The sequence below is a fragment of the Oncorhynchus mykiss genome, chromosome 14, assembly GCF_013265735.2.
Source record: "Oncorhynchus mykiss isolate Arlee chromosome 14, USDA_OmykA_1.1, whole genome shotgun sequence".
NCBI lineage: Eukaryota > Metazoa > Chordata > Actinopteri > Salmoniformes > Salmonidae > Oncorhynchus > Oncorhynchus mykiss.
The window spans coordinates 6,316,078-6,343,383 of record NC_048578.1 but is presented as its reverse complement, the minus strand read 5'-3'; the positions used below and the strand labels follow the sequence as shown (position 1 = coordinate 6,343,383).

The 27,306-nt window shown below is 43.3% G+C and overlaps 1 protein-coding gene across 3 annotated transcripts; it reads left to right on the top strand.

The window, feature by feature from the left end:
* The first annotated feature begins 136 nt into the window (after nt 1–136).
* On the top strand, nt 137–18,397 carry LOC100136949 (macrophage colony-stimulating factor receptor). 3 transcript variants are annotated; one of them, XM_021559486.2, is made up of 22 exons: nt 137–351; nt 592–700; nt 5,911–6,198; nt 6,302–6,589; nt 6,766–6,902; nt 7,019–7,184; nt 7,408–7,603; nt 10,955–11,070; nt 11,270–11,381; nt 11,533–11,732; nt 12,003–12,094; nt 12,312–12,438; nt 13,527–13,631; nt 13,797–13,907; nt 14,079–14,241; nt 14,412–14,491; nt 14,614–14,723; nt 14,924–15,046; nt 15,147–15,258; nt 15,375–15,474; nt 16,518–16,632; nt 16,853–18,397. In XM_021559486.2, exons 2-22 carry the CDS (start codon nt 649–651, stop codon nt 17,015–17,017), a joined length of 2,958 nt encoding a protein of 985 aa, XP_021415161.2. In that variant the 5' UTR covers nt 137–351; nt 592–648; the 3' UTR covers nt 17,018–18,397.
* The last annotated feature ends 8,909 nt before the right edge of the window (nt 18,398–27,306 follow it).

Sequence of the window (27,306 nt, the reverse complement as noted above, 5' to 3'; positions counted from 1 at the left end):
CTCTCTGTGGAATGGGAATGGGGATGAGGCTTAGCAGGCTTGGGCTGGGGCTAGGCAGCAGAGCAGCAGGGTGACCCATCATCACAGCAGATTAGTCTCAGCACCATGGCATTAGGACTGGGAGGGCCGTCCTGTTTTCTAGCTAAACAGAGACACATGGTCATTAGTGGGGAGCGTGACACCTCTATCTGTCTGTTTATGCCTCTCTCTCTTTTACTGGCTTCTGGTCAGGCTAAGGGAGATAGAGACAGAAGAGAAACAGGGTTGGAGGAACTTTACTCGCTCCCGGATGGTGAATCCACAGAGCTCTGTGGGATCAGAGGCATACCACTGAGCTGAAGAAATCTACAGGTTCAGTAGAGTTCATTGTTTCCAATCTTAGCCATGTTACACAGTAACTTTTATTAATAGCATGTGAATGACATTTGAAAAGGCTTTCAGTAAGGTCTGGCCTATATTGCCTTGATTTCAAGGTGACAAATCGTGAAAGTTTGATTTCCAAATATCCTCTTTAGAAAAGAAGAAGTGTATGACAGTGAGTGACAGCAGAGATCCAGCGTAATGATTCCTCATTTTTCTCCTTGACCACAGACACAATAACAACACTCCTAGACATACAGACACACATAGATCTGGAGCAGATCCAGGATGGAGCTGTACCTGGCCTTCCTTCTGGGGATCCTGCCCACTGCAGCTCAAGGTACGACTCAACGCCTGTTTTCAACTATACTGCATCGTATTGGGATTCATGTGTTGTGTTGTTGACATTGTACTCACTGCATCTCTTGTGTCCTCCATACTTTTACATACATATTACCAGACTAAAATGCCATTTATATGCAGCGGTGAAAAAGTACCCAACTGTCACACTTCAGTGAAATAAAAGATGCCTAAATAGAAAATGACTTGAGTAAAAGTGAAAGTCACCCAGTAAAATACCACTTGAGTAAAAGTGTAAAACTATTTAGTTTTAAATATACTTAATTATCAAAAGTAAATGTAATTGCACAAATATACTTAAGTATCAAAAGTAAAAGTATAAATCATTTCAAACCCGACAGCACAATTTTCTTGTTTTATTATTTTACGGAGAGCTGCAAGCACACTACAACACTAAGACATCATTTACAAACGAAGCATTTGTCTTTAGTGAGTCTGCCAGATCTGAGGCAGAGATGACCAGGGATGTTCTCTTAAAAAGTGTGTGAATATGCCAATTTTTCTGTCCTGTTAAGCATTCGAAATGTAACTAGTACTTTTGGGTGTCATGGAAAATGTATGAAGTAAAAAGTACATTATATTATTGAGGAATGTAGTGGAGTAAAAGTAAAAGTTGTCAGAAATATCAATAGTAAAGAAAAGTACAGATACCCTAAAAACTACTTAAGTACTTGGAACCACAGTTAATTTTAATGTATTTAACTAGGCAAGTCAGTTAAGAACAAATTCTTATTTACAATGACAGCATACCAGGGAACAGTGGGTTAACTGCCTTGTTCAGGGGCAAAACAACAGATTCTTACCTTGTCAGCTCAGAGATTCGATCTGAGCAACCTTTCGGTTACTGGCCCAATGCTCTAATCACTAGGCTACCTGCTGCCCCAATACCTGATACTTAAGTATTTGTAAAACCAAATACTTTCAGACTTGTACTCAAACAGTATTTTACTGGGTGACTTTCACTTTAACTTGAGTCATTTTCTATTAAGATATCTTTACTTTGACTCAAATATGACAATTGGGTACTTTTTCCACCACTAGTGTAATGTTTATGTCCAATGGCCGATGAGCACCACTACGTTTTATCTATAATTTCTCTTCATATGACAAGGATTGAAAAGGATTTGCCAGTAGACTTTTGACTTGATTCATGATGATGACTGCTTGTCTAGCTTGCTATGTTAACATGATCAGTCCAATCAAAGCTATGGTAGATATATATTATGATTTTACATAATTTTATCTGTGACCAATGACCTTGAGTCTTCTCAGGTGGGCACTTCTAATGTAGATCTATGGCAGCACTCAAGGGGCTTGAATTTTCGACATCTCCCCGTAGATTTTGCAGTGACGTAGTGTCCCCATGAGTGACAGAACACTGAGCCAATCACGGCACAGCTAGAGAACATTACCAATCCCTACGCTCCATATTTTCCCCACCACCACAGAAAGCACTGAGCTAGGCTGAAACACCTGCATTTTGGATCTGCCTTATTCAAGAAAGCAAAACATGTATGCGGCTTTATCAACTCAATGATTTTTTAATAACAATGTTTGCAAACTGATATGTGACATGTTGTAATGCCAAAATGACATGCGTACAGGGCTAAACAGGTGGGGCTCTGCCCCACCAGCCCTGAATGATGTGTCGCCACTGGTTAGAGTAGGAAAGTGTCAACTACCAATCACATTTTATGCACTGCAGTGCAAGCTAGCTGTAGCTTATGCTTTCAGTACTAGATTAATTATCTGATTCTTTGATTATGTGGACAAAATGGCAGTTCATGATGTAAGAGCTCTGATAGGTTGGAGGACGTCCTCCGGAACTTTTCATAATTACTGTGTAAGTCTATGGAAGGGGTTGAGAACCATGAGTCTCCTAGGTTTTGTATTGAAGTCAATGTACCCAGAGAAGGACGGAAACTAGCTTACCTCTGGCTACACCATGGTGCTACCCTACAGAGTGCTCTTGAGGCCACTGTCGACCTTCATTGCAAAACAGTGTGTTTTAATCAATGATTTGGTGACGTGAATATATTTAGTATAGTTTTATCTGAAAATTATGCCGTTTTTAATGTTTCATTATTTTTATTTTTATGAGCCTCTTTTGGTAGGACCGTAATGTCCTGTACATCTGCTGCTGTTCTTGTTCCATTGCTCAACAGCCATTTGATAGGGAGCTAGTATACTTGGGAGTCCATAGGAAGGTGGTGTGTAATGTTATCGGGAAGTCTAGACCCAATCGATACTGAATAGCCCAAAACCAGGAGCACTCCCTCACTTTGACACTCTGAGGTTGAGCTGTGGACTGTGGTAACTAAGAAAATCTGCTGAACAACAAAACTCAGTTCTGCTTTGAGATAAATCAAAAACAAGACATACTTTACATGAAAGAATGAATTGAGACAAAACCTATTGTGATTTTCAGATGTTGTTTTCTGATCCATGCTTTACCAGATACAGGAGAGTGGATGCTGAAATAAATCCACCACAAGAGAGCCCAATAGAGCCCAAATTAACTTTTTATCAAATAAGGTGTTAGAGAGTTAAAGGAGGACAAGAAAAACATGCTATTTGAAGCCCTATTCTACAGTAGCTTTATGTTGAAGTTCTTCAGACTCCCTTGGCCCCTGTGATTTGCTTGAGTGTCTCAAAGACGGCATTGTTTGTCCCTGTATCAGCGCATCACCAGCAGTTAGCTTTGTCACACCCAAAGGACATATACATGGTTTTACCACCCCATACAGCTCCCTCTGTCTCACTCTGACCCTTCTGTTTCGGGAAGAAAATAAGGAATTCAAAGATGTCTTTGTTTGTTTTTGTGTTGGTGTTTGTGGGTGTAAAAGGGCCAGGGCATTACCATAGTCTAGGAGGGTGGTTCTCAAACCGTTCCAAGTATTTTTATTTAACCCTTATTTAACTGTATTTAAGATGTACAGTGGGGCAAAAAAGTATTTAGTCAGCCACCAATTGTGCAAGTTCTCCCACTTAAAAAGATGAGAGAGGCCTGAAATTTTCATCATAGGTACACTTCAACTATGACAGACAAAATGAGAAAAAAAATCCAGAAAATCACATTGTAGGATTTCAAATTATGGTGGAAAATAAGTATTTGGTCAATAACAAAAGTTTATCTCAATACTTTGTTATATACCCTTTGTTGGCAATGACAGAGGTCAAACGTTTTCTGTAAGTCTTCACAAGGTTTTCACACACTGTTGCTGGTATTTTGGCCCATTCCTCCATGCAGATCTCCTCTAGAGCAGTGATGTTTTGGGGCTGTTGCTGGGCAACACGGACTTTCAACTCCCTCCAAAGATTTTCTATGGGGTTGAGATCTGGAGACTGGCTAGGCCACTCCAGGACCTTGAAATGCTTCTTACGAAGCCACTCCTTCGTTGCCCGGGCAGTGTGTTTGGGATCATTGTCATGCTGAAAGACCCAGCCACGTTTCATCTTCAATGCCCTTGCTGATGGAAGGAGGTTTTCACTCAAAATCTCACGATACATGGCCCCATTCATTCTTTCCTTTACATGGATCAGTCGTCCTGGTCCCTTTGCAGAAAAACAGCCCCAAAGCATAATGTTTCCACCCCCATGCTTCACAGTAGGTATGGTGTTCTTTGGATGCAACTCAGCATTCTTTGTCCTCCAAACACGACGAGTTGAGTTTTTACCAAAAAGTTATATTTTGGTTTCATCTGACCATATGACATTCTCCCAATCTTCTTCTGGATCATCCAAATGCTCTCTAGCAAACTTCAGACGGGCCTGGACATGTACTGGCTTAAGCAGGGGGACACGTCTGGCACTGCAGGATTTGAGTCCCTGGCGGCGTAGTGTGTTACTGATGGTAGGCTTTGTTACTTTGGTCCCAGCTCTCTGCAGGTCATTCACTAGGTCCCCCCGTGTGGTTCTGGGATTTTTGCTCACCGTTCTTGTGATCATTTTGACCCCACGGGGTGAGATCTTGCGTGGAGCCCCAGATCAAGGGAGATTATCAGTGGTCTTGTATGTCTTCCATTTCCTAATAATTGCTCCCACAGTTGATTTCTTTAAACCAAGCTGCTTACCTATTGCAGATTCAGTCTTCCCAGCCTGGTGCAGGTCTACAATTTTGTTTCTGGTGTCCTTTGACAGCTCTTTGGTCTTGGCCATAGTGGAGTTTGGAGTGTGACTGTTTGAGGTTGTGGACATGTGTCTTTTATACTGATAACAAGTTCAAACAGGTGCCATTAATACAGGTAACGAGTGGAGGACAGAGGAGCCTCTTAAAGAAGGAGCCAGAAATCTTGCTTGTATGTAGGTGACCAAATACTTATTTTCCACCATAATTTGCAAATAAATTCATTAAAATTCCTACAATGTGATTTTCTAGATAGTTGAAGTGTACCTATGATGAACATTTACAGGCCTCTCTCATCTTTTTAAGTGGGAGAACTTGCACAATTGGTGGCTGACTAAACTTTTTTGCCCCACTGTATTTGATATATTCCAGAACTAGCACACCTGACTCAACTAGTCAACTAATCATCAAGCCCTTCTGCGTGTTCCTCTGCCCAGGTGTTTCTGCCACGTGCCAGATCTTACATGCCTGGATATGTATTTTATGTATCAGCTAGCCATATACTATTTTATAGCAATCTGGTGCCCGACCGTACTGTCGATGACGCAACATGCAACCATTAGTTGATGCATGCAACATCTGAGCAGGGGAACGCGACCCTTGACTAGGTAAATCAGCTGAACTAGTTCAGGGCTACAACTAAATTATGAAATGTCTGTGGGTCCCTGAGGGACTAGTAAATGTGTCTCCATTCACTCCCGTTTTCGGTAGCATAACATTGATATAGAGAAGAAAAGCAGAAGTGAGAGAGAGAATAGGATCTCTCCTTTAGAGCCAGACTGGCCAGTTCTGTCATTTGTTTCCTGAATTTGTGGTGTCCAAGATGACTCTTAATCCTAAACGCAGAGTGACCAAGAAGACATTCAGAAAAATAAACAGTGATTTGAGGTTTAACTCGGAATTCCGAGTTGGATGTCTGTTAAAAACACATTTTCCAAGTTTAAGCTTTTTCTGAGTTCCCATTAGTCTTGAACGCACTGAAGTCAGAGATTTCCCACTTCCGAGGTCCCAGTTGTTTTGAAACGCGTAGATTTATGATCTCATCTCTATGTTAACCTCCTCAGAATGGCGACGTCCTGTGATCAAGCTAAACTCAGAGGTCGTGGTTGGGTCTGAAGTAGTACTGAACCCTGGCACCCCATTGGTCCTGAGGTGTGAGGGGGATGGGCCAGTCAACTGGCTGACCCGGTTGTCCAAACACAAGAGCTTAATCTCCAAGGGCAATGGGAGAGTCAGAACCTTCAAGGTGGACCGCCCCTCTGCAGAACACACTGGGACATATAAATGTGAATATACCAGTGTGAACGTCAAGGTTCGGGACTTGTTCTCTACGGTGCACGTGTATGTGAAAGGTAAGCTCAGAAGAGGAGAGAGTTACTGTTTGTTTACCATACCTGTAGAGACGGTGTGTTGGCCAGTATCCCTCATTCTAACACATCCCCCCTTCTCCACCAGACCCAGACAGCCTGTTTTGGACCAGCAGCGCGTCCCTGCGTGTGGTGAGGAAGGAGGGGGAGGACCACCTGCTCCCCTGCCTGCTGACCGACCCAGAGGCCACAGACTTGGGGCTCCGCATGGACAACTGTACCTCCGTGCCCCCAGGGATGAACTACACAGCAGACCCCCGCAGAGGCATTCTCATCCGCAACCTCCACCCCAGCTACAATGCTGACTATGTCTGCAGCGCCAAACTCCACGGGGTGGAGAGGACTTCCAAGACTTTCAACCTCAACATCATCCAAAGTAAGTAGGTTGAGTGTTGTGGAGGGATACTTTACTTAAAGTCACATGCTTGATCAGGCCCATGTACTGTACTGTAAAATTGCTATATATTCAAATTCAGGAACAAGCATTCGAATTGGCTAAGAAGTGTGTGCTTTTCTTATACATGCTGTGTTCCTGGTTCCCTCTGTGTCCAGGGCTGCGTTTCCCACCTTATGTATTCCTGGAAAAGGATGAGTATGTTCATATCGTGGGCGAGAAGCTGAGCATCCACTGCACCACACACAACCCCAACTTCAACTATAATGTCACGTGGAATTACAGCTCCAAAAAGGCAAGCACTTTCAGAGTATCTGGAGCAACCTATTTGTTCCACTGTTGGCCAAAATAAAACGCATGACAATATGTCTTGACAATGACATTATGTTATTTTCCTGTCTCTTCTTACAGAGATTTACAATAGAGCAGAAAGTCCAATCAGTTGACAGTAACCGTCTGGACATTGAAAGCATCCTGACCATCCCTGTAGTGGACCAGTCAGACACAGGCAACATTACCTGCATCGGCACCAACGAGGCTGGAGTCAACAAATCTACCACCTCCCTGATGGTTGTAGGTAAGTTATTGGATAACTCTAATACAATTCAGGCACACATGGGGATATTAGAACACATTCCAGTCACAGAACTGGATCGTGAGAATCAACGCAGACTGTATCAATACATCTTTTTTTGGGTGGACAAGTTTAGGAAGTCCCTCTCTGTTTCAGTGCCTAATGAAAACACTTCTGGCTGACCTTGAAGATAACCACTCCCATGTCTCTCCATGTCTCTGTCCAGAGGAGGCCTACATCCGTCTTTCTCCCCAGCTGTCCTCCAAGCTGGCTCACCAGGGCCTGTCCATTGACGTGAACGAGGGGGAAGACCTGAAACTCAGTGTCCTGATCGAGGCGTACCCTCAGATCATAGGCCAGCACTGGGCCACCCCTACAGCCTCCTCCACGCAGGAACAAACCTTTACACGCTATAACAACAGGTGGGTGGTACTCATACAACAACAAGATGAAGAGCACTGACTGAGTGAGGAGTGATCCTCCTCTAGCTGATTTGGGAAGGTGTTTGGGGCTTTGGGACTAAAGGGCAGCGACAGAAAACTGTATTTTAAAATGTTCACGGATCAAAGGCTCACTTGATCATAATTATGCAGTGCATTCGGAAAGTATTCAGACCCATTACTTTTTCCACATTTTGTTACGTTACAGCCTTATTCTTAAATGAATTAAATATTTTTTTCCCAATAGCCCATAATGACAAAGCAAAAAAGAGGTTTCTAGAAATGTTTGCAAAAATAAAAATAAATAAAAATAATGTACATAGTACATATTCAGACCCTTTACTTAGTACTTTGTTGAAGCACCTTTGACAGCGATTACAGCCTCGAGTCTTCTTGGGTATGATGCTACAAGCTTGGCACACCTGTATTTGGGGAGTTTCTCCCATTATTTTCTGCAGATCCTCTGAAAGTCTGAGAGACTTGTTCTGAAGCCACTCCTGCATTGTCTTGGCTGTGTGCTTAGAGTCATTGTCCTGTTGCAAGGTGAACCTTCGCCCCAGTCTGAGGTCCTGAGCGCTCTGGAGCAGAATTTCATAAAAATCTCTCTGTACTTAGCTCCGTTCATCTTTCCCTCAATCCAGACTAGTCTCCCAGTCCCTGCCGCTGAAAAACATCCCCACAGCATGATGCTGCCACCACCATGCTTTACGGTAGGGGTGGTGCCAGGTTTCCTCCAAACGTGACGCATGGCATTCAGGCCAAAGAGTTCAATCTTGGTTTCATCAGACCAGAGAATCTTGTTTCTCATGGTCTGAGAGTCCTCCAATCTGGCTGTCATGTGCCTTTTACTGACGAGTGGCTTCTGTCTTGAGTGCTGCAGAGATGGTTGTCCTCACCTCCCTGACAAAGGCCCTCTCCCCGGATTGCTCAGTTTGGCTGGGAGGCTAGCTCTTGGAGTCTTGGTGGTTCCAAATTTCTTCCATTTAAGAATGATATAATCCCCTGTGTTCTTTGGGACCTTCAATTCTTCAGAACTGTTTTGGTACCCTTCCCCAGATCTGTGACTCGACATAATCCTTTCTCGGAGCTCTACGGACAATGCCTTCAACCTCATGGCTTGGTTTTTGCTCTGACGTGCACTCTCAACTGTGGCACCTTATATAGACAGGTGTTTGCCTCTCCATATTATGTCCAATCAATTGAATTCACCACAGGTGGAGTCCAATCAAGTTGTAGACACATATGAAGAATGATAAATGGAAACTGGATGCACATGAGATCAATTTCGAGTCCCATAGCAAAGGGTTTGAATACTTATGTAAATAAGGTTTTTCAGTTTTTTATTTTGAATACATTTGCAAAAAAAATGTTTTTACCTGTTCCCGCTTTGTCATTATGGGGTATTGTGTGTAAATTGATGAGGACATTTGTTATTTAATACATTGTTGAATAAGGCTGTCACGTAACATATTGTGGAAAAGGTCAATGGGTCTGAATACTTTCTGAATGTACTGAAATTCAGAATGGGGAAACTGCAGAAGATTTGAAATGAGCTGATGTTTCCGTTTATTTGTTTATCTGGCACAAACTCAGACATCACCACCACCGGTCCAAAGAGTTCTGTACTATGAAACTAGAGTTAAGGGAAGGAAAGAGCTAATGTTTTACCTCCGCTATGACACATAGCAGTAACTGTCTAAGGAGAACTAGCATGTATTAGTCACCAAACCACACAACATCTGCATTCATTCCACTTTTGTCCCAGTTAAACGTTTCCAGTGACTAGATAAAACTCTTAGAAAAAAAGGGTTCCAAAAGGGTTATTCAGCTCTCCCCATAGGAGAACCCTTTTTGGTTCCAGGTAGAACCCATTTGTGTTCCATGTAGATCTCTCTGTGGAACCCAAAATTATTCTACATGGAACCAAACTAATTCTACCTGGAACCAAAAAGGGTTCTTCATAGGGTTCTCTTATGGGGACAGCCGAAGAACCCTTTTAGGTTCTAAATAGTACCTTTTTTTCTAAGAGTGTATAGTCATGGCCAAAAGTTTTGAGAATGACACAAATATTACGTTTCACAAAGTTTGCTGCTTCAGTGTCTTTAGATATTTTTGTCAGATGTTACAATGGAAAACTGTATAATATCAAGCCTCTTGAGGATTGACCACAAATTCTCAATGGGATTACGGTCTGGGGAGTTTCCTGGCCATGGAGCCAAAATATTGATGTTTTGTTCCCCGAGCCACTTCGTTATTACTTTTGCCTTATGGCAAGGTGCTCCATCATGCTGGAAAAAGGCATTGTTTTGTCACCAAACTGTTCCTGGATGGTTGGGAGAAGTTGCTCTCAGGGGATGTGTTGGTACCATTCTTTATTCATGGCTGTGTTATTAGGCAAAATTGTGAGTGAGCCCACTCCCTTGGCTGATAAGCAACCCCACACATGAATGGTCTCAGGATACTTTACTGTTGGCATGACACAGGGCTGATGGTGGCGCTCACCTTGTCTTCTCCGGACAAGCTTTTTTTCCGGATGTCCCAAACAATCGGAAAGGGGATTCATCAGAGAAAATGACTTTACCCCAGTCCTCAGCAGTCCAATCCCTGTACCTTTTGCAGAATAGCTGCACAAGGTACAGAGAAGAGAGAAGTGGCTTCTTTGCTGCCCTTCTTGACACCAGGCCATCCTCCAAAAGTCTTCGCCTCACTGTGCATGCAGATGCACTCGCACCTGCCTGCTGCCATTCCTGAATCAACTTTAGGAGACGGTCCTGGCGCTTGCTGGACTTTCTTGGGCACCCTGAAGCCTTCTTCACAACAATTGAACCGCTCTCCTTGAAGTTCTTGATGATCCGATAAATGGTTGACTTTGGTGCAATCTTACTGGCAGTGAAGCCCTTTTGTGTAAAGCAATGATGATGGCACGTGTTTCCTTCCAGGTAACCATGGTTGACAGAGGAAGAACAATGATTCCAAGCACCACCCTCCTTTTGAAGCTTCCAGTCTGTTATTCGAACTCAATCAGCATGACAGAGGGATCTCCAGTCTTGTCCTCGTCAACATTCACACCTGTGTTAACGAGAGAATCACTGACATGATGTCAGCTGGTCCTTTTGTGGCAGGGCTGAAATGCAGGGGAAATATTTTTGGGGATTCAGTTCATTTGCATGGCAAAGAGGGACTTTTCAATTAATTGCAATTCATCTGATCTTCATAACATTCTGGAGTATATGCAAATTGCCATCATACAAACTGAGGCAGCAAAAAATTACTATTTGTGGCATTCTCAAAACTTTTGGCCACGACTGTAGATCAGGTCTGTTTTTCACTCAGGTATTCCGCTACCCTGCTGCTCAAGAGGATGATTGCACAGGAGCAGGGCCAGTACACCTTCTATGCCAAGAGTTCCATGGCCAACGCATCCATTACATTCCAAATCCAAATGTATCGTAAGTAAAGTATGAGTACAGACATACTAATACACAGTGTCAGTTCATACAACAACCATTCTCTCTGAGGAATACATTTTTTTATCTATTTTTTTATCTATCTATTTTATCTATTGAACATATTTGTCTCTATGTTGAGTGTGTGAGATTTATTACTTGACCATGCCACTGACTTCCTCTGCTCTCTCTTGATTGGCAGAGAGGCCGGTTGCCGTGGTGAGATGGGAGAACATCACCACCCTCACGTGCACGTCGTTCGGTTACCCTGCTCCCATAATCCTCTGGTACCAGTGCTCTGGAATCCGAACCACGTAGGTGTTAGAGAGGGCACAATGGTATGATATTGCCATTGTAAAAGATAGACTTAATAAGTATAGTATGTATTTAAAAATATATAATGACGTATTAGGTATCATAACTAAATGGGGAACTCTATCCTATCTGTGTCTTCCTATGGAACAGGTGCAATGAGAACGCAACAGGTCTCCAGATGCCTGCTCCTCTCTTGGCCCAAACAGTCGAGGTCCAGAGGGAGGAGTATGGAGTGGTCGAGGTCCAGAGCGTCCTGACAATGGAACCGTCCAGCCATAGGATGACCGTGGAGTGTGTCGCCTTCAACCTAGTCGGAGTCGGTAAAGACACCTTCGCCATGGACGTTTCCAGTAAGAGCCAGAGCACGGTCATCCATGGTTATCCTCAGGCTTACTGTCTTATCCTTAGTTCATACTCCTTTTTCCTGTGTCATCGTAGTCAAGCACATGAGCTGTACATGAACTGTCTGTTCTTTTGTTTATTCAGATTCACAATAGCCGTTACTTTAGCTGCAGCTACTCTTCCTTGGTTCCACATAAACCCATAACAAAGCCATCACACACAGCATGTTCTAAGTGTGTCATCACCAGACACCCTGACTCTTCTCTCTGATTGGATAGATATAATGTTCACCTCCACTCTATTGGGAGCAGCTGGTGTGCTGGCCCTTCTCCTCCTGCTACTCATGGTCCTGCTCTACAAGTACAAACAGGTAGGACACAAAACACCCTCTGCAATATAGAAAATATACTAATAGACCAGTATGCAATCTCATCTAAAATAAAATAGGCAAGAAACTGATATGTTCATGAATAGAGTATTAACAAATACATGTAGTTTGAAATCATTGTTACCTTTAGTCAAAGAAACCATGGAGAACCCTTAGTTATTCAAATGGTTGACTAATGAACATTTCCTTCCCTCTGAAGAAACCGAGATATGAGATCCGGTGGAAGATCATCCAGGCCAGTGAAGGAAACAACTACACCTTTATCGACCCAACTCAGATGCCGTACAATGAGAAGTGGGAGTTTCCCAGGGACAAGCTCAAGCTAGGTGTGTGGCCTTTTCTTAGATAGGCTACTGCAGTGGTTTGGTTCTTGGAAGTTTGATGAAAAATGTCATTTGGCCTTACTACTGTTAGGCCATACAAACACATTGAATAACAGATACACTACATGGAACAACAGATAGTCCCCCCAAAAGTTTGTTCTGAAGTGTCTGTTCTATATCTGAGAGATATAAGAAAGATTTTTCTGACTTGTATTTGACCACTTATCTCCATATACAGTGCTTCCATGCATTGTTTTAACTGGTCATGGGGGACCTTCAGAGGAGTCTTGTGAGGCTTGTGGGCATCCTAAGGCAAAAACAATGGACATGTACGTGTTTGTGAGAGACTTACCTTTCCACAGAGGGATCATATTAGTATGTAGCCCAAACTGTTCGGACGCTACAGACAGAAGTTGGCAGATCGGCTGTACGGACTACGGAAGAGTCCCAAGATGCTTGTCGGGGTAGTAGAGCAAAACTACGACTCCCACAAGGAGGTTAAAGTTAATTTCCTGAAATTCTGCACATTTTGCCATGTGGCGTAGCGAAAACTTTGCCGTTTTAAAGCAAGTTGGCTGCAATTCTAAACAGTTTGCCATGGAGCGGAGAGATGTTTTTGAAATTGTATAAATCATTTCATGCAATTCTGCTCATTTTGCCATAATGTGGAAGCACATGTTAGCAGTTTTTAATATGATAACTGATGATCAATGGGCCCCATCCCGTCGGTAATTCGACCATGCTTACTACAAGTTTAGATAGCTGGCTGCTAGACTAACTTACCATGCTAGAAAAACATTGCTGACATGGGCTAATTGACTGCTGATGCACAACCAAATTTCGACATTGCACCTTGTGTATTCTTCTATTCTAACTATCAACAGTAAGTTGAGCCCTCGACTGAATTATTATTGACATTTTTTCGTGAATTTGCCAATTGCCCATCCCTGGGTTAGATATTCCATACTGTATGGTGAATGAGTGGAATCTCAACTACATGTACAACTGTAAAGTGTATTTATTTACGGGAAAGAAAGGATATTGACATACAGTCAGACTAGAAAGTGATGCGTTGGATGTGTGACCCACAGGAAAGATCCTAGGAGCCGGGGCCTTTGGGAAGGTGGTGGAGGCCACAGCCTATGGTCTGGGGGAGGACGACAACGCGATGCGAGTGGCTGTAAAGATGCTCAAAGGTCAGAATCCATTGAATTGAACACGTTTTTTTAGTTCAGGAGTAGAATTGATCAAAGTCTGAGAAACTGTCTGTGATCACAGTGGTACGGGAGTGTCATATGATTGGGTTTATCTTTCTCTCTGTTTATTTATCTATCTATCTGTCTATCTATCTCTTTCTGCAGCCAGGGCCCACTCAGATGAGAGAGAGGCTTTGATGTCAGAACTGAAGATTCTGAGTCACCTGGGACAGCACAAGAACATTGTCAACCTCCTGGGAGCCTGCACTCAGGCGGGTGAGACTGAACACTATAAAACACAGCTTCCTATCTGAAGAAGTGCAGAGACATTCAGAGAATTACAGTATCTGTATATTTTTGTAAATGCGTTTGAGTCAAGTTTCGTACTATGTGGAAGTTTGAAAGTTTTCTCAATTTATTATGAAATATAAATGTTTCTTATCTCAGGACCTGTACTGGTGATCACTGAGTACTGTAGTCATGGCGACCTTCTGAACTTCCTGCGACACAAGCAGGAGACCTTCCTGAACTTTGTCATGAACATACCAGCGGTACCAGAGGAGACCAGTGACTACAAGAACCTCTGTGAAGGGAAACAGTTCATCAGAAGGTATGGATAATGTTGGCACCAAGCCCATGAAAAAGAAGGTGTACTCTGACTCACCTTTATTCAGCATACAAAGAAGCAGTCTTGTGAAGTAACCACTTTGTGTGATTTACCACCTCTCGACCCTCACCCTCCTCTCCTCCCCTGATCCCGTTCTCCGCTCCTTCTACCAGTGACAGTGGGATCTCCAGTGTGTGTTCTGACAGCTACCTGGAGATGAGGCCTGGTCCCCAGCCTGTCAACTCCTCTCTGGGTAATTGATCCGTCTTACTCCCTTTTCTTTTATCTGGCACCATTCATTGCATTGGTTCACCAGTTTATTGTTGTTTGTCTCAGTTGGACATTTCTATGAACATAAAAATGTGGTTCTATCAGACTCTGTGTGTGAGGATGGTGGGCCGGACTCGTGGCCGTTGGACATGGAGGACCTGCTGAGATTCTCCTACCAGGTGGCTCAGGGCTTGGACTTCCTTGCAGCCAAGAACGTGAGTCACATCAACACAAAGTTTCACAACAAAGGTTGCGAAACAAGGCTTGTATAAGTACACTTCGCAATTGGAGATTATGTTTGATGAAAATTCAGCATACTATAGTTTAAAAAATATATAATCTCTTGGAAAGTAGAGATGCACTTTGTGATGCCGCCGTAACCTACTGTAACTGATTCTCTCTCTGTCTGTCTCAGTGTATTCACCGGGACGTGGCAGCTCGGAACGTCCTCCTGACAGACCTCCATGTGGCTAAGATCTGTGACTTCGGCCTGGCACGTGACATCATGAATGACTCCAACTATGTGGTGAAGGGCAATGTGAGCAAACAACAGTGACAGCCTCAATAACATGTTCCATGTCAATAAAGAAACATTCACGTGTGTTTGATATGCGTTTCCTCGCACCATGTGTCTATAGGCGCGTCTGCCAGTGAAGTGGATGGCTCCAGAGAGTATCTTTGACTGTCTCTACACTGTCCAGAGTGACGTCTGGTCCTATGGGATCCTGCTATGGGAGATCTTCTCTCTAGGTGAGCTGGCATAAACATAGATTTCTCAACATAATAGATTTTGATATCTCTGGTGAAATCATTCAGTCGTTCTTGTTTAGTTGTTTAATTCATGTGTCTTTGTTTAATTTCTTTAGGAAAGAGTCCCTACCCCAGTATCCTGGTGGATACTAAATTCTACAACATGATCAAGTGTGGTTATCAGATGTCTCGGCCAGACTTTGCACCTCCAGAGATGTAAGTTACAGATTCAGGGCTTTTAGGTTTAAATAACCTTGTCCCCAGGCCAATTGGGCTTCATTGGGATACACATTCATGTATACTACAATATCCTTTTATAATATTCTGCAAGACTGAACAAAGACCCCCTATGTTCCAGTCATACCCCCTGTTCAGCATTTGTAACAAAAGTATATGTATTGTGCCATAGAAGCATTAAGCATGGCTGATTCCAGATTACTTGGCTGGAGTTCTGAGCCCTACATTGAAAAAGTAACAAAGCTCTCCTCCACAATCAAACACCCCATAGAAACGAGAAAGAAAGAGTGTATTTTTCAATATCTCCAAGGCTCCATACATCTGTGTGTGTCGATTCGCTGTGGTTGCCACACTGCCCGGAATAACTGTATTGTGGGTCCGGAGACAGAGCGACAGAGGGGGACTGAGACTGAGTCAGGACTTATTCATCTGGGCCCCTTTGTGTGGGGATGAGTCAGTCCTTGGTCAGGCGTGGTTCTGCGTGTTAGCCACATGATCAGCAGGCTGGGGCCCGAAACAGTGCCATTTCACAGACCAGGCAAGGAGAAGACTAGAGGGACTGTAGTGGTGTTTAGCAGGGGTGCATCTCCGGTGTTCGAAAGACCACAGAGCTCTTTATTGAGACAATCTTCTCCATGATGCTTGAGGGCCTTGTAGAACGACGAGGAATGATACTAAATATTTTTTTTTTTTTACGGTATCGGAACCAATATGATACTTCAAATTATATTTGTCACATGCACTGAATACAACAGTTGTAGTCTTTACCATGACATGCTTTCTTACGAGCCCTTCCCAACGATGCAGAGTAAAAAATAACACAAGAGGAATAACATACACAAGAATCAAGCTACTGTCTATACAGGGAGTAGCAGTACCAGATCAATGTGCAAGGGTACGATGTACAGTATTTGAGGTAGATATTTACATGAAGGCAGGGTAAAGTGACTGGGCATCAGGATGATAATAATAAGAGTAAGAATAAAGAAGAATAAGGTAATCATGTATTTATGTCCCACTAGGTATACAATCATGAAAATGTGCTGGAATCTGGAGCCAACAGAGCGACTGACCTTCAGCAAGATCAGCCAGCTGATTGAGAGATTACTGGGTGAGGAGCCAGAACGTCCAGATCAGGTAACACAGACAGGGGGATTGATGTTTACCATGGTAGATAAGCTGTATATCTCTCATCAGGATAAAACAGCATCTACCCTATGGACAGCATAAAACATGTTTCATTGTCAGACTGGATTGACCAGACTTAAGCATTGTTTGAAGATAGCAATACTGTAACTCATGAATGAGTTTTTGTTTTGAAACCTGTTCTCTTCAGTGTTCTACTCTCCCGTCCCAGCAGCACCAGAACATCCAGCTGCAGCAGGACATGATGGTCGAGGAGTTGGAGCTGTGTGATGATAATGATGAGCCTAAGTGTTGTGACGGTTCCTGTGACCAGTCGTGTGAGCACGAAGAGGAGGAGCAACCACTGGTGAAGACCAATAACTATCAGTTCTGCTGAAAGCATAATTCTATTTCTATGTCTGACAGCTCCGACATCATCAAACTGTCCACATTCTGATCTGGAATTCGTCCACTTTCTATCTTCTCCTGCTCACTGTAGAATCATTCTGGGAGCACAGAGCCAAAGAAATGGAATTGTGATATTTTGTTAAAGCATTGAAAATCAGTTTTTAGGCCTGTTTTACACTGTATACAGACAGGAAGCTGCGAGAGTCATGTCATGTGACTTGTTATATCCCATGACAAGTTTTGGAAAAACAAAGGCGGGAATGAATCTAATCACAGATAGTGCCTTAGATGTGTAATTAATATATATAATGCCTTATTTTACATTAATTACTCTTCTTTGTTGTTTTGGAGATTATCTTTTAAATCTATGCACCAAAGATGCATCTACCCTGACAGAACAGATTGTGTTGCTCACAGCTTTTTGTAGGCTATTTGTACTTTTAATGTAGATTATATTCTTCTGTAGCCACTATGGTGAGGGTTTATCTATTATTTGAGGGAAATGGGAACGAATGCTGGTGGTGTTTGAATTGACATTTGTCGGCGGGTTCACTTTCACATTGTAGGACTACCTTTTCTCAACATGCTATGCAGCAGCAAGACAGTAGCAAACAATGCAATTGTATAATTTCTGCTACAGTATATTTGAGCAGGTTTTATATTTGTATGATGGCTTAGTTTGATGCTGGACGTAATAACATGAGATGCAATTTAACTGGGGACCACATTCCATGTATTGTCCCTCAGCCTAAACATGCTGCATGAAATGCATTGAAATGGATTTTGAGACGCTATTTACATCAATGGAAGCATGTGTATTGTTTAAAAAAAAATCTCTAGCCATAGTTGTTTTGTATGACAAGCACAATATGACAGAATCACGCAGCTGTCTAAAAGGCACAAGATTTTAGTTGTGCGTTAACCAATATTACTTCAGACTCAGCCAGTCGACATGTAGCCTATATGCTATATGCTACAGTAGGGAATGAAAGGCAGATAAAACTGTACAAGGAAATCTGTGGATCACAGTATTGACAACACAAAGGCTTTGTTTTTGATTGATTCAATCGATTCTTTATTTCTGTAACACTCAATATTTTGATGTTCATTCATTCGTCACTTCATCATTTTTGGGGGGTCAATTATGCTGTAAAAATGTTGATTCATTGTATTGAATGTAGAATTCAGCTAATACTGCCTACTGTAATTGTGATGATTGCAGATACAAGCTCTACGTCAAAGTGAAAAGCTATATGTCAGCTGTAAATCAGAATTGTTGTAAGACATTTACTTGGATTGTCAGCAGCTATTCTGAACACTGAGTTGAAAGGAGAGAAAACTATGAGCTTTTTATTAAAGGGAAATTTAAAAAAAATGTTCAATTGCATATTCATTATCTCTAGCACCACCCCAACATCAACATGAGAAAATGGCGCGTTTCTATGTTTATTTGTAAAAAAGATAAAGATAACTATTTCCAATGACATCATTGGTGTGTGTGGCTGATGTGAAATGGCTAGCTAGTTAGCGGTGGTGCGCGCTAATAGTGTTTCAGTCGGTGACGTCACTTGCTCTGAGACCTAGAAGTAGTTGTTCCCCTTGGCGCGATGGGTAACGATGCTTCGTGAATGACTGTGGTTGATGTGTGCAGAGGGTCCCTGGTTTGAGCCCAGGCTGGGGCGAGGAGAGGGACGGAAGCTATACTGTTACATTGATGCTGTTGATCCGGATCACTGGTTGCTGCGAAAAAGGACGAGGTCAAAAGGGGGGTGATTGTGGCCGATGTGAAATGGCTAGCTAGTTAGCGGTGGTGCGCGCTAATAGTGTTTCAGTCTGTGACGTTACTCGCTCTGAGACCTAGAAGTAGTTGTTCCCCTTGCTCTGCAAGGGCCGTGGCTTTTGTGGCACGATGCTTCATGGTTGATGTGTGCAGAGGGTCCCTGGTTCGAGCCCAGGTTGGGGCGAGGAGAGGGACGGAAGCTATACTGTTACATGTGCATAATGTGATTTTAAGCATTTATGAGTAGGCATTGTCTTCTAATTGCTTGATGATGTCATTGGAAACACAGGCTGCCGTTACACGATGAAACTTTCACGCAATTTGAGTTGCTTCTTCATTGCTTCGTGAAATAATAAGCAACTCATTATTATTTCAGCAGCCAATCAAAACAATTGGCTGCTTTTGTCACATTATTCATTCGAAGGTTAGGAATTCTGACCCAGTTGTCATGTCAACACAGCTGTCAGTGATGTGCAGCACCATCAGTGGTCAAGGTTGACAGAACAGAGACTAGCACAACAAGAGATCATATACAAATGATTGTACATGGTTTAGCAGTCAATAAATGATATTTTGACCTGAAAAATGTCCACCATGATCTGCGCTAGCTAGCTAGCTGTGTTGGTGTTAGCAATGTCATTTTGGCTAGCTAACAAGCTAAATTGTACATAATGCATATCTTCTATATCTTTGCTGTTACAATAACCAAATGGTTGGATAAACAACTCATTTGTGAAACCACAATGTAACACAGCAGAAGACATGGGGAGATTCTCAAACAAGCAGCTTCAATTAATTGGCTGTTGCATGCAATTTTAATCACGTTTGAGTAGCTGCATGTAACAGCAAAGTTGCTTGAGATGATGTCACTTGCAACCTGCAACTGTAGTGAAAATGTTGTGAAAGTTGCTTTCATGTAAGTCCAGCCTTATCTTCCACTATCTTTTTTACTACAAAATATAGAAATGCACAATTTTCACATATGTTGATGTTGTGGTGGTGCTGGAGATGATGAATATGAAGTGAAACATTTTTAAATGTCCCTTTAACTGTATGTATGATATACATTGAGTATACCAAAAATTAAGAACACTTGCTCTTTCCATGACAGACTGACCAGGTCAAAGCTATGATCCCTTATTGATGTCACTTGTTAAATCCACTTCAGATCAGTATAGATGAATGGGGAGGAAGGTTAAAGAAGGATTTTTAAGCATTGAGACAATTGAAACATGGATTATGCACCATTCAGAGGGTGAATGTGCAAGACAAAAATGTAATTGCCTTTGAACGGGGTATGTTAGTAGGTGCCAGGTGCACCGGTTTGTGTCAAGAATTGCAATGCTGCTGAGTTTCATGCTCAACAGTTTCCTGTGTGTATCAAGAACGGTCCATCACCCAAAGGACATCCAGCCAACTTGACACAACTGTAGGAAGCATTTGGAGTTAACATGGGCCAGCATCCCTGTGAAACGCTTTCGACACCTTGTGGGGGTGCAACTCAATGGTAGGAAGGTGTTCCTACGGTTTGGGATACTCAGTGTAATGTAAATGTTATTTTTACTTTACTGCTTGAAAGCAAAGGACAAATCATTTGTGGGTCATCCTTTTAGTTTATGCTAACCAAATCACAGTATGGTTTCTGCAAGGACAGTAATTACATTCACAGACAATGTGTCGAAAACTCTGCAACTTGGCTTTCCTTGGAAATATGTCATTTTCCATTTACCCTCGCCTTCAAAAACAAAATATTTCAGCCTAGATACTCTATTGTACGTCCTAAGAAAGAACAAATAGGACCACAACAGGGAACTAAATGCTACATTCCTGTGAGTTTTAAACTGTCCCCATTTTGGATACAATAATGTCTTCTCTGCGTTTTTCTGAAGGTTCATTCCATGTTGTCATGACAGGTTGAGCAATACCAGACCACCTAAATAGGAAGTAAGAATCACCCCAAACAAAACCACAGAAACTTGATTCAACATAAATAAATACTTTTTCACTTTATTTAGAAAGTCTTGAGCAAAACCACTCAGGAAATGTCATAATTTAAGCTTGAACCGGCCAATGGCACGTCAAGTGACCGGGCGATGCCAGTGAGGGAGGCGTGCCCTGCTCAAAATGAAATGGAGGTCCGTGCCACACGCTCATATTGTTAACGATGCAGCATGGTGCATCGTTCAGAAACATACATCTCTTTTCCATAAAATATGTTTGAGTTATAAAACTATTTTTCATTGTGAAGGCAGATAAAGCGTTTTTTAAATCAAAAGTAATGCCTTTCGCATGTGAAAACACAGAATCCTACTCAGTACGGGGCATTAATAAAATCCACTGAATGTTCTCTTGAAATTCCGTTCGAGCAGCTGAGATAGAACAGTCCTGACATTTGGAGCCACTCCTCCAACTGGAGTTTAGGCACAGTCTCCTGTAGTCCTTTCACATCTGCCATGAGGCAGATGAGAAAGGTTGTCTACTTGAATCTTTGAAAACATTTACGTTCAAAGCAGAGGATAAAACATCAGAACAGTCTCACTGATAATGACAAAGCACGAGAGGTCATTAAATACACACAGTTGTTAAATCATAATAGACGTCTAGACCAAACATTAAGCACTCCAAGATTGAAGTTAGTCAACATGGACAATATGCTCTATTCTAAAACTGTGAACATTCCTTCAGTCAAAGTAAAGCAGAGGGCAGTAACTGTAGTAGCGTTCAAATTTAGACTCTTCATAGGTTCGTTCCTCTTCTCTCACAAAGAAAATGAATTGCTCTTATTTAGATGAATTTCAAGCCAGCAAATTCTCTGCTGGACTGATGAGAGAATAAGTTACAGACTATGAGTCTGGTTAGCAGCAACACCTCTGCTTCTTTGAAAACACATAAGCATCTCTTTTTGCACCTTACATTGAAGGCCTCCCAATACAATTTGTCTGTTTGTCATGTCAATAGATTTAGTAAATGTTGTTGAGGCATGGTTGTCTAGCTAGCCTTTTTCATAGACTGACAGACTGAATGGTTGATTGACAGGTTGATTAACTGAGTAATAGTAGAATGGATTATGGTGGATAACTGATTGACTGATCGATTGATTGATATTCTACTGGATGGATTGACTGGTGAGTTGTATGCGGCTAACTGATGGAGGCAGATCTTGGACAGCTCGCCTGCGGTGAGGTGTGGATGGTGTCGCGAAGAGGCCGTTCTGAACACGTATATACAGGGAGATCAGAGAGACCAGCAACTCATCCTGTCAGAGATAAAAGAGACACGTATCAATCTCTTAAACACACACAAACAAACACAATCAAAACAGAAATAAACACACATAGAGACATCACTTACACGAACACAGGGTCCCTACCCTGTTGCTCTCTGGTTGCAGCCATCTCTCCACAGCAGTCCCGTATGCCTTTGAGCTCCTCTGCACTGTGCTTGTCCAACCGGTATGGTCTGAGCTGACCCTCGTGGATCAGACGCACCACAACTGACGGGGCAGCCGGAACCCACACAACATGTAATCAGCAAGTAGTGGCCATTATTTGTGTCCTGATATTGTGCAACAGTGTTTTTTCTACTTGATGTGAATAAACATTTTAGTTACTTTTTGGATAAACACTGAATGATAATGAATCTACTACTTGTAGACTACTTACCTGTGTTGTGTGAGTAGTAAGGCCTTGTCCTTCTCTGTGTTGATGACGGTGGAGCCCCTCCTTGGGGGGGGGGGGGGGGGGGGGGGGTGAAGGGGGGCGATGATAGATGCGTCAACCCGCGTGATGGCGACGCTGCAGGGGAACGCTGCCTGCTCAATGGCCTCACTCTCCATGGCCAGTCAGACGTCATCCACATGCACCTCATCTGGAGCCCCGAAGTCTGGCCACGTAAACTACATCGAGGGAGGGAAGAGGGAAACACTGGTATCCACATAAATACAACACAATGCATGCAGACACAGCTTGAAAGTCCTGAAAACAAACCAGGCTAAAACAAACTAAATAAACCACAGAGGACACATATGAAACATGTATGCAAAAAAGGACTACTAAATATCTCTATTTTTACGGCTGTAGGATCTGTGGCTCTTCTAACAACACTGAGACCGAGGTGAGCCCTGTGTACACAATACACATCGAGAGACAATACACACATTTACAACTACAGTACACATTAATAAATGCATGTTAAAATATACAAAAATACGCAGAAATATGCAAGTCTCTTTGCAGACCCTCCCTGCCCACCCAGTCTCTATCCGCTCTCACCTCCACATTCCTGAGGTCCAGCACGTTGTGTGTATTACCGCTGGTACATCTCCATCTTGGGGGCGATGCCACACACACACACCACAGGTCATGTCATTGTAGTCCCTCGCCGTCAGACACTCAAAGGCCTAGTAGCCACTGACCAGCAGCTCCTGGACATTGGCCAACTCCTCGGGTCTCAGAGATTTGACTGATCGACGGAGGGAGGAGGAGTTGGAGAGAGAGAGGGGGGGGGGGGGTGGACAAGCAGATTGAGGGGAGGGTTGGATGAAGAGAGGAGAAAGAAAAGAGAGAGAATAGATGAAGTTAGAGATGGGTGAACGTGGACAAAAGTAATAGCTCAAAACCATCTGAACTGTCAGTTGCTCCAAGCGAGTCTTACCAGGGTGGTTGTGGATGTGGTCCAGGATTTGTCCTGACTGCCTGGTTAGGATGCTCACCCAGTCTGAGCTGGCTCCAGATTTTAAAGAATAGATCCACACTCACCAACAACCTGTTGCCAATGTTGAACAGACCTGGGTGGAGGTCGGTGAAGCTGTGTAGGGCCAGACACTGGGGGTTGAGACACACCTTCAAATCAAATGCTATTGGTCACATTCAGCTGGAAATAGGCTGTCTGGATCAGTGTATCAGTCAACAGCCAGCGGTCCTCTTGCCATGCTACAGAAATATGAGACAAAACACCAGAGACACATGATAGAGACCTTTCCTTAAAGGTCACCACCGTTGTGATTGTTTTTGTTGCAGAGCTGAGAAGCTTCATCCAGCATGGTAAAAAAAACTATGCAGTACATATTGTGCTCTTCTATCACATGTGTGATGATATCAGAGGGTATAAAACCGTGTTTGTTGTTTGCAGTAACTTCTTTGTTGTTCTAATATCCCAAACAGAAGTGGCCGTTTCATCATTGAGGATTCCAGCTTTAAACCAAACTATTGTACAAAACACCAGAAATGTTAAACAGTGACCAACCATTGAGCTAAAACAAAAACAAAACTACACAAACAAATCTTCTCACCTCTGTCCTCCCGTAAACAGGGATAGTGACATAGAGCACAGTGTGTGGCTGTAGACTCAAAGAACCATGGCCAGCCTGACTGGACCTGCACCTCCCCAAGCCTCCCTGGTCCTCCTCCAACTCCTGGTCCCCAGCCTGGGTGGTATTGAGGACCACCTGGGTGGAGTTGAGCTCCTGGATGTGGGCCAGGGTGTCGTGTAGCTCAGCCTCACTCTCTGAGATCTGCAGGGCATGGTGTAGCAGCTGCAGGGTGGACTTGCGCTGGAGCTCCCTCTGGGCTGAGGACAGGGTCTGGTATAGGTCTAACAGAGCTACTGAACCACCCTGAGAGAGAGAGATAGAGAGAGAGAGAGGAGGATAGGGGGATGGAAGGGAGGGAGAGAGTGAGCGTAAGAGAAACAGTGCAGGAGGGGGAAAAGGAGGGGTAGAGGGAGAGGTAGGGATACAGGAGACAGGGGGATGGAGAAGTAGAAGAGGAAAGAGGGAAAGAAGTGAGAGAAGATGAGAACAGAGAGATGAGGTTATTGAAGAGTAAGGAAGAATTCAGATGCCAACAGCGAGACAAACAGCAACACTAAAAGATTGCGTGATTCCCTCCAGCAGTGCACAGATAGGAGTCAACCTGTGCCCAGCACATGCCCCTTTGCCCTCACACTTTGCCTCACGCTTTTTTTTTTTACTCTGAATTGTTGGGAAAGGGCTCATTAGTAGCCTAAATTTGTAAAGTCGACACCTGTTGTTTTCGGCACATGTAACAAATACAATTTTATATTAGATTGCGAACGCCCGGTATCCAAACAAACATGGCTTGAGATGCGGTCACCAGTCGAGTGTGTGTAGTTAGCAACAGTACTGCCACAGCAGCATAACACTTGACCACACTTGATTTACTGAACATCAGCGTCAATATTTGGTCTGGTTGGCTCATATGCGCAGCAGAGAGGCAGAAAGACAGAGAGGTGCCACGGCATCAATGATCTTCGCTCCGACTTAACTCCATCCCTTCCTCAGGTGGTAGCAACAACACAGATAGTCTAGACTCTAGTTAACCACCATATACTACTTAAAATATCCACACAAGCCACTAGCCAGCCAGTCATACATCTTGACTTATAAGATTCTGTATATTATCTTATGAAGTTATTATTTAAGAGAATTGAAGATAAATCACAAATCAGTAAAAAAAATATATTACAAAAATAAAAGGAGCGTCCCGAGTGTCACATCGGTCTTAGACACTTAGTGCTGAGGCATTACTACAGCCTCGAGTTCGATCCCAGGCAGTGTCACAGCCGGCCGTGATCTGAGAAACCAATGAGGCGACGCACATCTGGCACAGCGTCGTCCGGGTTAGGGGAGGGTTTGGCCGGCAGGGATGTCCTTGTCTCAACGTGGTCTAGCGACTCATTGTGGCGGTCTGGGTGCCAAAAGTGAGTGTGTCGTTGCAGAAATAAATGGGCCTCTGCTAAAAACAAATGAAATGTTCACTAAAGGTATGTCATGAATTTCGAGATATGAATTATGAAAGGTTTTTTTTTGTTTGTTTTTTACGTGTGCATGGTCCTGCCCTCCAGACTGACCTGTACCATGTTTCCGTTGCCTTTCTTCCTGCACAGTTCCCATCCACAGCAGGGGCTCTCTGTAGGCTGTTCTTATATATGTAGCCACATGACGGGTTCTCACAGCGAACCCCTGCACCGCGCCGTAGACAGACTTAGGTCCTGACAAAGGAGGAAGAGACAGTCACACAGAGGACACATACTATGAGCCAACATAGAGTGGGAGTAGTACAGAAAGGTCAACATTGTCACACTCCAACAGACAACACTGAGCCCTGCAAAGGAAAAGTGTGGATGGTTTATGCTCCCCAAAATGTAGTTTAAAAGGTCCCACTAACTAGTGTGGAGGTAGATTTATGTTATTTTATAGGTACATAATATAATTTTAAAAACAGCTGGATATCTACAGCCATATTATGGCTGCTTTGTTGTCTTCTCAACTTTGCCTTTGTCAGGAGGGAGAGTAATCCACTGGACTAAGGCACGGCCTAGTTTCGGACAAATAACAACACAGTTTTAGGCATGTGTGTTTACACAGCAAAGAAGCATTAATCCAATCATGTCAAAGTATTGAAATAGGGCTGTCGCATCTGTCCACAGTAGTGCCCACCTGTGTTTAAGGGGGCGGAGAGGATGGCTCTCACAGATCACGACTGACCATTCACACTGTTCCTCTCCTTAACTTTGACCCTGGCACCAGTGACAAGTGTTCCAGCCCAAGCTCAGCTCAAAGACACCAGAATTTACACTTTAAATAACTTTTAACAATTAAAACTTGAAGCCCACTAAGAGAAATACTCACAGGGCTTGTTTGAAAAATAGATTCTCAGTGTGACCACCTAGGAAAAATGTACAAAAATAAAGGATAAATTATATAACATTATCCATGGTAATGCTGACATCATAGTAGTTGTCTGAGTCTCTGACACCACTGCAGTAGGCAGTATGATTCCCTGGCTGTTGGCTCTACCCCTCTCTGGTGATGACCCTACTGTAACTGCACGGTGCATTGGTCTTCCGGACTCCAGTGGTCCTCTCCCTGCATTCCACCCTCCAGGCACATTACTGGGAGGGGCTGTCTGGTCATCAGAGGGAGGCACACCAGTCTCAGGGGTGTCCCCAGGGTTGGTTGGTTGTTTCTGGGGAGAAGTCTTGAAGGGGCTGCACCTTCCACTGGAGTCGTCTTCACCTGAGACACACCTAGTCTGAACTGTTTAAGTATATGACTAAGTATTTTCCTACCAAGAAATTGACATTTTCACTTCACCCTCCATACATACCTCCAGTTGGGAACCTGTCCGTGGCCCCCTTGGGCAGGAGGATGTAGTTGGCCCTGGGGAGGATCCTACAAAGCCTGGGAGCTCCTTGGAAGGGTCCAGCGATGTCTACGGAGGACACAGAGAAGAAGGACTGGTGTTATCTTTAAGACTAGGGCCAGGAGTTTTTCTTGACCACACTATCTTAGACAGAAGACACACTGGTAGAAATATGAGGTAAACATACAGTGTCTGTCCCTTCCTTCTCCAGCTTGGCCTTCTCCAGGTAGTAGCCCTTGTCTGCCACGTTGAGCCTCTTCCAACACCCACTGATCCTCTCGATGATCTCAGACTGGTGCAGGCTGGGGAACTCCTGCTGTATGGTCTGGTGCA